At 38.4% G+C, this 12,703-nt stretch overlaps 1 protein-coding gene across 1 annotated transcript in view; it reads right to left on the reverse strand.

Moving 5' to 3' along the window:
* Positions 1–2,173: 2,173 nt before the first annotated feature.
* The window catches only part of C4H4orf50 (chromosome 4 C4orf50 homolog), a 35,420-nt gene continuing 24,890 nt past the window's right edge, over positions 2,174–12,703 (reverse strand). Inside the window, exons 13-14 of the mRNA XM_086747720.1 lie at positions 4,014–4,127; positions 2,174–2,788 (exon numbers count right to left, since the gene is read on the reverse strand). Of these exons, the coding sequence (XP_086603846.1) occupies positions 2,399–2,788; positions 4,014–4,127 (504 nt within the window). The 3' untranslated portion in view covers positions 2,174–2,398. The remainder of the gene's footprint in view (positions 2,789–4,013; positions 4,128–12,703) is intronic.

A 12,703-nucleotide genomic window follows, 5' to 3' on the forward strand; every position in this document is an offset into this window, starting at 1 on the left:
AAAAAAATGGAGTGGGACAGAAGTTTAAAACAGAAAACCTCTAGCTGACCCACCTTTTCTAACGCTGTTGCATGCAGCACTTCTAATGGATTGCTGTTAAATTATTAGCATTCCTCCACTGTACTGCTAAAACCTTGCATTTTTACTTAAGATGAATGAAAAGCAGCTGAAACAGCTGCCCAAATGACAACTGTGGTATCTGCACATACTTAAACAATGCTTTGTAGTAGGAAGAATGGATGTCTTAAAAAATTAAAAACACAAGAGGCTACAGGATTTTAACTGAAATCTGTGACTTGTGAAGCAAAGCTACAAAGTGCCAGTACAGAAGCCATTTGCCTGAGTAATCGCTTGAGTCCATTTTGCATTACAGTGCTTCCATGCATGCAACACACTTGCAAGTGTCTGCTTCCCCCATCTACACCTGTGTGTGTCTGCAGCCCTTCTTCAGGCAATTATTAATTCCATCGGGAGGAGGAATGGGGCCAAATAACCTAATTAGCTTAATATGAAGCCTGGTAGTTTAAAATAAACCATACTCGCATTTGATAGAAAGGGACTGGACTGAGAAAGGCTTGATTTCGTGGTCAGTTACTATGGTGCCAATCACAAAGTAGAGAGCTACACTAGGATAACAATGACTTAGTATCTTATTATCACAGGGTATTGTTATGAATATCCTTATTATTAGCACACTTCATGGATTATGGTCAGATCTCCAGCCTTAACTTCCAGGCCTGTATTTTACTGTCAGCACGATAATGCTCAAAAAAAGTTCTCACAACTGCTAATTCTTAAAACATTGTTTTATCAGTATAAAAGTTACCGTATCAAATATTTACAAGTGGTTTTCCACAACAAAATATCTTAATATTTGACAAGGCAGCTGGTGGCTGGGTATCAGATATATCTGTCTTCAGAAGTGCTGGCCAGGCATCAGGAAGAGGAGAAAGACTTAAGAGCAGAAGCCCAGATTCTGGAACCTCACTGGTGTCTCCTCTGCTTAGACAGCACTCCAAAACATCAGGGACTATTTTCCTTGGCATCTGGTGTGTATTTTCTAAAGAGGTGTTGGATTAAGACCAATTCAGTTACTGCTGTAAGGAACTGCACTGTTACCTTACTGAGCAAATGAAGATGGGTTTCCCACAATAAAGTGTGAGTGTGCGCATTAGTATTTCTTCAAAACCAGACATTTTGTTTCTGGCTTCTGAAAAGCAGCATTGAACAACGTAGTAATGTACTATGAACCAACTGGGATAATCAATGGAGGCAGAGGATGAGCACCGGAACAGTACAACAAATTACTGTCTGTTAAAAATGCCCTTTTCTAACAAAAATAAAGATAGCTGGGAGATTTCAATAATGGAGATTTTCCAACAGTATTCACTCCAGTGGGGTCCCAATATAAATGAAACTTCAGTGTTTTGAGGAATTTACAACCATGTTCAATTAAACTTCCAAGTCAACCCGCATTAGCGCACACATGCACCTGCACACATGCACTCTTCCCTTCTCCTTCCCACAACCAGGATCCATCAAATGTTCATGCAGCCCAGACCATCTATTTCTGAGCCAGACCAGGCGGAAGCGCTGTCACAGTTGTGTTAGCGCAGGTGGCCTGGCACCACATCCACTTCTCCCTCATGTAGGTACGGGGGTTTGGCAACACAGGGTGCAGTCTGAATTGTTCATCCCTTGAACTCCGCCGCTACTGAACTCATGGTGCCGAAGCGGTCACCTGAAGAAAGTGGTCGGGAACATGTCCAGTAAAATTCCTCAAGCTAAGCTGCAATTTGTTACTTAAAAGCAACAACTGAAGGATGCTCTTTTACAGATGCTACCACCTACAGGAATACATCAAGTATCCTTCTCTAGGTCAGCTTATTAAAAAAAAAAGACAAATTAAAAAAAAATCCTAATACACTAAAGGAACACTAGCAGCAAAACAATCCCCGAATTTCTGTAAAATGTGTTTCTAGGAAGTTCACACACATTTCCTTAAGTTCCAGAGGAAAAAGTCACTCAAGCCAGACAGACATTCTTTCAGAATTTGCCACTGCACACTGAAGAAATGGGTTACACATAAAGTGATTTAATAGATTGTTTCACTGTCTCAGTGAATCAAAAAGCAAATCATAAACAAGAGGTGAAAATAAAATGGGGAGGCAGCCCATCTGCTGAAAAATCCAAAGGTTTCTGTGTCTTCAAATGTTCTAAGAAATTTTGATCACAAAAAGTATTACAGTTCTTTTTGATTTTCCAGTCATCCCAAACTAGTTGCTAGGCCATGCTAACTAGTAAAATAACTTTGTTTTAAAAAATTATTAGTACTTTTTTTTAACAATGGGAAAATCACATTGCTAAGATGCTTTACCTCGTTTTATTTCTGCAGGTTTTATTCTTTCCCGTGCAGCTGATTTCTCCCCACAGGATTTCGACCTTTATTACTTGCTGACAACACGTCTGACAAATAGCCTTTTGCTGTGGTAGCTGAGGTTGAGCCATCTGTTTTTTCTCTGGAGAGCCATGCCTTATTCATAATGGCATTTCTCCGTTTCATTCCCTGGGGAATAGCACCTGCATGCTGATTTCCTATTTGACCCCAAAATACATCATCGCATTTCGACAACCAATCCCTCCCCTTCGTGGCCCAGAAAGCACTGCGCTCTTGAGGCACCAGTGCATCCTTCATCCTTGACAGTGGAGGCCAAGGGGCTTCCTCGTGGTTTACAGGCAGGTTGCAGTCGGCCTTCAGAGTGGAGGTGGAGGAGACAACTGGAGGTATCTGAGGAGGAAAGAAGAAAAGAAAACATAACCTTGGATGTCCCAGGCTACTCTGTGTGTTGCTGGTGATTTCAGCTGTAGCTTCCCATACAATTGTACAGTAGGCCTATGTCATGCTCTCATTGGGATTTAATTAAAGCACACACGATGTATATATAAAAAAAATCCCTCAGTATACAAAGACCAGGTCAATCAAAGAACTACTTGCATTCTGCTTTCCCTAATAATTTTCTTTTATGACAATATTTTCATTAATCCTTTTTGTATGTGACTGTGATAAAGAAAATGATCAGAAAACTGGATTTGAACTGTCACATTTATCCCCTGGACTAAATAACTTAAGAGGACTTCTGAGTCACCATTTCATTGTATAAAAAATTTCTTAATTAAAAGGAGATTTCAGTAGCTTGCATGATTTTTTCAACTGTTAATGCCAAAAGCAGAAACTACACTTTTACTTGTTTTATTACATTTATTTTAATCCAAGATTATAAAGAAATTTCAATATAATAATATTTGTAACTACTCTAGCTAACTAGCTCCAGTAATTGCATCCTTGAATTTTGTTTCTCTACCATTATGGAGAGGTTATGTTGTTTCAGAGAGGGTGAAATCTCCTGCGTGTTTAGTTTAGCAGCAGACTGTCACAAATGCAATTGCAATTGATCAGCTCTGTTCTTAACAGGATTCCTGCAGTTAATGGAAATTACTATAAAGAGCTTCAGGGCATAGGAATAATTGGATCACATAAAAAAAAAAAAGAAAAAAATCAGAGGGGAAAAAAGGTAGGACAAGATCAACATAGCTTTTTTTTTTTAACATCCAAAAACTTTTCAAAGATGGTCTTACCAGAGAGCACACTATGATGAAAACAAAACCTTTTAATTATTTTTACAAGCCCCAAACCATTCCTAAACAATGGGAAAGAAAATGCATAATGAAAAACATTAAGCATTTGTTATCCTCAGCTTGTTTAAACTAACAATCAACCGTGCATCTCCGGAAGCAATCGTTCAAATGACTGCATGGTCTATAAAAGGACTGCCAAGAATAATAGATTTCACTAAACTAAAAACAGTGAGAAAATTTTTACAGACCCAGCAATTTTTAGGATGGCTTTGTCTTAGTTCTCGATGCAAGGCTATGATCCTCTCTGGGCTTGCTAATTTTATAGGAGAACCAGCATACACGTTTGGAGGGAGGTGAGAACTGTGGATGCTATCCACCTCTTGCCAAGAGTTTGGAGATATTGACTCCGTCATCCCGTTCACTTTGATAAATGTCTCATGATCCTCTGGCTGTCCATTGGTCTGTGAAACAGCTGTGAAAGAAGGCAGCATCTGCAAGAGAAAATATGATTTAAAGAAATTAATGCTGGATGTTTTCCAATGGTGTTTATTTTGGTTTAGTGAAAGCCATTTGGATTAATTCATTTCAATAGATGTACACAGAAATTAAGTGTAAATAAATGACATTTACCAAAAAAAAAAAAAATTAAATGTGAAGTATTCTTGCATCTGTCTAAAAAGGAATCCTGCATTCATCAACTCTTCACCAAGACAAAACAAAAAATCTCTAAGCTGCAACTACAGCCAAATTTTTCATCGCTATATTAAGAATACCTAGATAAAAAAGTAGAAAAAAATACAAATTTTTAAAACTGCCTAATGTCAGGTCTCCTATTGCAGAATCTCAAAATTTCTATCATGAATTTTTCATACACATATTCTTTCACTCCACACTATACAACAAATTTAGGTTTGTCTACCTCAAGAAAGTTAAGCTGAATGGACTTCAAAAGTGTATTAGTTCAACTGCATGAACGCTTAAACAGACCCCCCTATTCTGAATCAAAATGATATTAATTCAGTTGATCTTATTTCACCTCTAAATCAGCTTTAACACCACAACAAACATTATCCTTCTTGAATATCTTCACTGAACTGAAGCCAAATTTATAGCGAAATGGCAGTTGCTTAATTATGCACCTTTTCATAACAGCTACAAGCAGGAAAATAAAATCTCCCTGAGCATAAATGAATATCACAGGGCAGTAGCATTTTATCATCCAAATACAATTTTATTAAAGCTACAGGATCAATCTTACATTTTTTTTCTTGCAATTGCACAGAAAAACAAATTTAAGGTTGTTAACAACAGTTTCAGCCTTTGGGTTTTTAAAAAAAGTTATTTATTTGTCTCCAAAATTAATACATCTGATCACAAGTTATCACCGCATCGTCATTAGTCCTCTTGCAACATCTCCTGAAATGCAAATACTATAAATATGCCAGGTCAGGAATGGTTACTTAATAGAAAATGCATTTTACTCAAAATAATGCATTGTTTTTTGCTCTGTACACCTTTAATGAGCATTAGCTACATCACTTGTGCTCATTAAAAAAAAAAAATAAATCAAAGGATTCTGAAATGCCATAGTGGTGTAAGATTGCTCTGAAGTGACACCCCTTCCCCCCCTCCCCCACGAAAGATGAGCATTTATTGACAAGTTCATGCATCAAAGTATAACTCAGTTACGGCATGAAGAAGAATGTCCAGTGTCTAAGCTGTTGCCACTGCCAAGGGAAGAAGTTTCACCGTCTTACAGGAGTGACCACCGTGGAGCTTTATGAGAAACATGCTGCCTGCAAGCAGCTCAAGACCAGCTCTGATGCCAGGGCTAAAGCGTACAGGTATCAGTGGCTGTACTGTCCCATAGCTTTGGAGGCGACACAGAATCCCAACTGTTGATGTGTACAAGCTAGCTAGACCTGAAAAAGCTTCTCGCTCTCACCTCCTGCTTGCAAAGCGATGCTCAAACTCATGAGCTCCCTGAAGTACGTCTTACGATTCTTAAGTACCCCAACACATTCATTTAGTAGGGTCAGGAGGGTGGGCCATGCCTCTCTGTCTCTAGACCTTGTGTGTTGCACAACAGACCCTTCCCCAGGAAGGGTCTCTCACACCATGTGAGAGAACGTGAGTGGTAAACACAAGCAGTGAGCACTGCCTTTGATGCCATTTTACCTCCTGTTCTTGGCTCCCCACCATGAGAGCAGGGAACCAATGCTGCTGAATTCTGGCCACTGGTCTTGTTAAGAGTACCAAACACAAGCATGTTTGGCAAGCAGAGAAACTCCCCAGGAGCAGCTACCACCTCACTTATTTACTTCAGGCTGAACAACAGGCCAGCAAACAAGATGATGACATCCAGGCATTGAAAGACCACTCATATTGACCAGCTTTGGGAACATAATTTAGATTGCTGCTCTTCCTTAAAAGAATTACTTCCTCTACACTTAGTACAAAGAGAGCCTGTGACCCTATCTGGGTACAGCATCTATTTAGGTAGGGTGGCATGAATACTTAGTCATATACTAGCATCACAGGCATAGATCAATTGGAAAGAGAAAACCATACACTTGGATGTTCACTTATAAACACAGAAGCCGAAGGTTCAGAAGTCCTTGGTTTCTAACCAAGGTTATGCGTGCAGTATCTCCCCAGCACTCATCGAAAATGCCGGCTGGCTGAAAACGATGGAGGGGTTACAAAGGGCAGCCCTGAAATGTTTTGAGGCATGAAGAGACTGGATCTAAAATTATTTGATGAGAATCCCCAATACAGGAAGCACAGTTAGAGGCATCTTTGGTGACAGATGACAGTCAGCAGGAGCAGAACAAGTTCTGGAGTTCAATGACCCATGCAAAAGCAAATCACTGTCCTCGTAGGCGGGAAAGCTGGTAAAGCTACCAGAAAAAAACACAGCACCAAATCAAAGCTGTGACACTGGTATATTTCATTTCTAGAAAAATAGCCTCCTTGCAGGGTCTTCCCTTCTATTTCCTTCAGCCCACAGACCCTTTTGCCTCTTCAGATTACTGAATTCTGCTGCAGCCAAAGTAGTGAAACTCGGTAGAAAGGTGGGTTAATGCAAACCGTGATGAATGAAGCTGCTGCCACACTGATGAAGTTTCCACGGTATGGTCTGGGCTATATCTGAAAGCTGGTATGATTCTCTCAAAGAGGCTTGTCTTTAGCGTTTCATAAGACCTTGTGAAACACCAAAGATCACATTTTCTATAGCACTATGGATGTACCCAAGCAAAAATCCTGTATTTTGTCTCAATGCTGTTTCTTTTTTTTTTTTCACAATGTTTTTTCTGTTTTCCTTTGATATTCATTGCTTTCCTCTCAAGTTTCCACAAATTACCCCACTTAGGAATAAATGAAAGTATTATGATATTCCACCAAGCTTGAAGAAGTGTAAACTTGCATACTGCCAAGAGCTAGAAAGGATTGACATTAAAAACAAAAAACATCACCTTCCCTCAACAGTACAAAAATAATAAAAACCACTGGTGTCAGAGATAAGAATAAAATGTTTTAATTCATCTGAGTATTTTCAATTGCACTTTTTATCTTAATCTAAATTCTAACATTTATGAGAAAATAAAGGAAGGCTAGTTTTTAAAGGTTTTATTTTTTAAATCATGGCTGTTACTGTACTTGCATTTACTGTTCTAGACAAACCCATGCTGTTGCCCATGTATTAGAGTAAAAACTACTGCTGAAATATCTGTATTTTGTATGCAGTCAGGAAACATCTAAATCTTTGTAAACCAAACAAAATTTTACGTTAAAATAGTACTAACTCTGAGTAAGTTCCATTTCCTCAGCCACCACAAATTCTGGAGAATCTCTCTGCACAAACAGCCGTTTATGTAATTATTGAACAGCTTTAGCAGTTATTTCCCTGGAAAGGCCAGGCTGCCCTTAAATGGTTTTAATCCTTATTTTATACCCTTCAGTATCTCTAATAATCTTTCTGAAGGTCAGAAATAACATATGCCTCAGCAATGGATTTTACCCTTCTCTAAAAAATGACTAAATAACAATCACCACCTCATCTATTTCATCCTTTTGGAATTCCAATGGATTCAAGTCATATTTTCTGTAACATCAGAAAAAGAAGTATCTTCCCCTGAAAACCTTTGTCTTGATCAGCATTGTCTCCAAAAAACTGAAACCCCAAAGTTAAACTTGTTCTCCCCTCTGAGGGTGAGACTCATCTGACTGAAGCATCCCTCCTCCTGGTCTGCTTCACAATCAATGGAGTCCAGCTTCTCCAACTTTTCTCACCTTAGCTAAAACAGCTACTTAAAATGGGCAGGATGTCTCCTTGTAAGTATTTTTTTTTCTCCACTAACTATGAAGTGAAACACCATGGAGGTGATTGTCTGAAGTACAGACATGAAACATGAAATATTTCTCACCCTCAGTGTCAGAAAAACTTCTGATCTCACCAGCCACACGCACAAATCATTTTAAGAGGAGCATCACAGAATATTATTTCAGGTCTGTTTCCTTCAAATATGATTCATGGGAAAGCAGTAAGTGGTTTCTTGCAAAGAAATGAGAAGAAATGGGGAGGGGGGGGGGGGGGGAAAGAATAAAGCACTGTTCTACCAAGAAGTATCTCAGAAGAAATCCCCTGATACAAAGGAGAATTAAGCTATACTGCTCTGCACATTTATTCCATATTCTGTAAAACAAATAATTCACTACACTGGACACTTCTTTGCCTGGAGCTTTCCATCCATAAGGTTTAAGATGACTCCATGAAAAGCAACAAAAAGCATTACCATTTATCCCTATACTCCTTGCACAAATTGCCTCTCAGCCCTGAAAAATGGGAGTGAGGAGTCAGAATAGTTTCAGATCCACTATGGAAAGGATATATAAAATATATCATGAAGTCAAAGCCTTCCAGCCAAGACGAATCAAAGTGAATGAGTACAGCAGCATTATCCATTACAGCCATCAGTCATCTGGACAGAGACTGTTGACATAAAACCAGGACACGTTGGCTCAGTCATTTGAGGGAAAGAATTGAACTTACTCCTTTTTCTCCACACATACCCCCAAAGAGACAGAAAATGTCCCCAAAATTACTGCACAGCTGCACTGGCCAGAATGAGCTGACGTGGAGGGCAAGCTAAGCTCTCGTCCTCCTCTATGGTTCTCTAATGTATCAAAAGCAGCACGGATGCAGCCTCATGTTCAAGGTCTTCAAACTGGGTAAAGTCTGTTTCTTAAATTGCAAGTGGACACCTAAATTTAGAAAAAAAAAGTGGGGCCTTCTCTTTCACATTTCCTATTAGTTATCTGACATATCTTCTCTTGCTTCCACTGTTACTGACCCAAGCGAACCAGTTGTTTTAAGTCCCAGTCCCAGTCCCTTTTGTTAGCTGTTTAGTGAACATAAATGTCTGACTTCGGCTGATGAATGCAGTCCTGTGTACGTTCCACTAGGAAAGGCAAAGAAACCATCACTGTTAATGATGTCCATGATTAACTCTACAACAGCAAGAAAATAAAGCTGAGGACAAGGCCTGTCCAATTAAAAAAAAATAATCGGCATTTAAAAGGAAGATGATTAAAATAGGACATGACAGAAGGCCAAAAATGGCCACATATTCTGTGCCTGATATTGGGCACGCGAATCCCAGCTATGGCACTGTGCCGAGTGTCACGTGTACCCACTGGAGGCAGCCCTTGTCCATGGGATGTGTCCTCCTCAGACACATGCTCTTCATTTTCCAAACACAAAATAAGACAAGGTTTTAATTATGTCTGTTGCCCGAATTTATTATCGCTCCACTACAAAGGGCTCCAGTGGTTTCTCAGTTTAAGTCTTTTAAAAGGAAAATATATCACAAAGCCTTAGAAATTAACTTCATGCCTCCAAAAATTTCAAGTCCATATGAGACACATATTGTCATTCCTATGGGTATTTTTTTTTTTTTTAAATTGAGAGACAGACACAATGAAGCTTTTCTTCACTGTCCTGCACACAATTTTTGCTTTTACTACAGTGACATAGATGTTTTCTCTGGATGGAAAAGAATTGTAATAAAAACTCTTCTGTGCAATAGTACAGGTTTATTAGGATAAACCAAACTAAAATTAAATTAAATTACACTAGACGACTCAATTAAATTAAATTACACATAAAGAGCTTCATGGTGTACAGTTTTATAGGGTGGAAAAGTCATTAAAAATCTAGTTCTCTTTACAGGGACTTGAAAAGAATAATAATAAAAGGAAAATTTACTTTCTTTTCTGAATAGATTACTCCGGTGTATATCTGGCCTTAGCAAAAAGTACACTACTGGAATAAAACCATGGGATACTACATGATTCACGCAAATTTTATTTCTCAATCAAAAACATTTGAATGTAACACTGGGCTGTGAAAATAATAAAGAATGACAAAACTCAACATGCATGCTGCTCTGCTAAACTTAACTGATTGGAAGTTTTGAGTTAGTGCAAATCAGCAAAATTAAGTTATTGGGACAACAATGATTTATCATGTCTGAAAACAGAGTCTTGAAAGCTGAAAGTGAAGTCTGAAGAGAAGCTCCGAAGATGGTAGGTTTTGCATCACATTGCCTTCATGTTTTAGAATTGTAATTTGGATGAGCATAGGAAGAAAATACTTCTGGCAAACAGAAAATACTTCTGGCAACCATCTGTTGTGTCCTGAATGACCGAAAAAACTGAAGTTCACTTTTGTCTTTAAACATGAGTAACTTGTTGATACCTACCACACAGCTAGGGCAGATCTATCCAATCTACATCTAACTCCATGTAGAGATTAAAAAAAAAAAAAAAAAGAGTTCTTAAAAGAATTTTAAAACATATTTTCTTCTGAGAACTAGGCACAAAGTTTTTTTACTGAACTACAAATGGCCAGACACTGAATTGAATACAGAATTCCTTTTCCCTTCAAAGGCCGCTGGATGAGCCCTTGATGCATCACTGCAAACTTTTGGTTGAAATTCATCAGTAAGCCAAAGCAGGCAGGTCTGCCCCAATGTGTAACAGGCTTCCATTTGTCACTGGGTCCAGAAATGAATAAAATCTATTGCAAATCTTTAATTTAAGAAGGAAAAAAACCCAAACATCTATCCACGGGTTTTATCTAGAACCGTTCAAATGTTAGCAATACTTCAGAAATACAAATCTGAGGGGAAGGAAGGGAATGAGATTTCAAAGGAGTCTTATGCAAGTAAAAGCTAGGCCTAGCTCTGGAATCGTAGATGTGAACTCCAGCAAGAATGAGTTGAAACACAAAAAATGAATCCTTAAAGATTAAAAGTCAGCTCAGTTTAACAAATGCCTACAGAATTTAGTACAGGACTTTTAAAACCAAAGGGATGTGTCACATTAATATGAAACGGTCTCTCTTTGTGATTGTAATAATTATTTATTAAATTAGGAGTAATGATGACACTTGGAAATCTTCTCACTGAAATATTTTCCAGAAAACTGATCCATAAAATGTAAATTTCTCATGGGAATACACAGAGTACCTCAGTAGGAAAAGTTTCCCTTGTTACACATGGAATTACTTCTCACAGTACTTATCACAGACCAGAATGGCCCGAAGCTCAGTGTCAAAGTGCCCAGCAAAAGCCAGTCTGTTCTTTGCATGATCCAAAAAACTGGGCTCAAATCCTGGTGTGCCTGAGTGGGACTTCTGGCCACTACGGTGCTGGACACTATGGGAAAAGGTTTGTGCTCCACTTAGCATGAATAGCTGAAGCAAGGAATTCAATGTGGGGCTCCTATGATGCAAATGAACTCACTGGCCATCAGAATATAGATTCAATCTAATTCTCTCCTCTTGGAGCTGCTAAGTTTTGTGATAATTAGACATTCAGGGAGACAGTGTGAGTGTGCACAGTATTTTGATATTTATTGTATTGAGAAGCTTTACACTAATGCTCGTTTATCACAGCAATGCTCATTTATCACAGTCTGAGAAAGTGTCTGAAGGCAGTGGAGTATTGTCTCCCTTCTGACAGATGAGTTACAAACTACTGACACATAAAACATTCACTCTCAGCATGCGCTTGGGCGAGACAGTGGTAAATCCACAGGATTTACCTTGCCCCAGACTTGACATACTCCAAGGAGACAGAGCCAGACACAGAACCCTGTTCCATCCTGCAACCGCACTGCCTTTCATTTTATATTGACAGCGTTGCTCATGACAGGTCGACGGCATATGTAGATACGAAGGCACATAAAACCAAAACCACAGAAAAATCCAAAGCATATTAAAAAATGACTAGCAAAACATAGGTAGTAAAGATAAGCCAAAAAAAAAATTTATGAACCAGCAAACTCTCTTGTTTATTTTCCTGATTACTACAGGGAAATTGAATGCCATTTACCTTGCAGAATCAATCTATCTTTTCCTTAACATGCAGTTAAATTACTTCTTGCCACAGAAACCAGTATGACTGAGTGATAGCTTGCAACACTTAATAACACTAGAACAAGCTTCTTCAGAGTATTACAGAATACCACTCTCTGTGTAAAAATGTAAAATAATCAGAAAAATAATCCTGTGGATTTACTATACTATATGCCTACTCTGAGTATTTTTACTTCTGCTGATGAAAAATAGATGTCAGTGTCATCAAAACTAAATTATTTTTATGTACTTATTTTGCAGTGCATTGTGCTAGCTGAAGCACAAAAACAGTATGAACCTATGTTCTGTGTCGTGTTGTGGTAGGTAACCACTTTCCCAATATTTTACAAATGTGTAAGGCAAAATAAGTCCTTTTTTTTTCTCCCTTTTAACCAGCAAGATTCTGCCTGAGTACACTTGACACAAAAATTACCAATTATTGTTTGGGTATTTTTTACAGGCTTTGTTTAAAACAATGAGAAAGAAAATAAAAGGAAAAAACAATCTTGCTTGAAGATTACTGAAGCACTATAAAAGGGAATTTTGTTTCTCCAGGTTGCCAGATTCGAATTCCTGTCCTTAGAATGTATTCAGGTAGGTGCTACCCCAAAAATATGAAGTATATTCCCCAAATGCATTAATGAT

Source organism: Chlamydotis macqueenii, chromosome 4 (assembly GCF_036417535.1).
Source record: "Chlamydotis macqueenii isolate bChlMac1 chromosome 4, bChlMac1.mat, whole genome shotgun sequence".
NCBI classification, from domain to species: Eukaryota; Metazoa; Chordata; class Aves; order Otidiformes; family Otididae; genus Chlamydotis; species Chlamydotis macqueenii.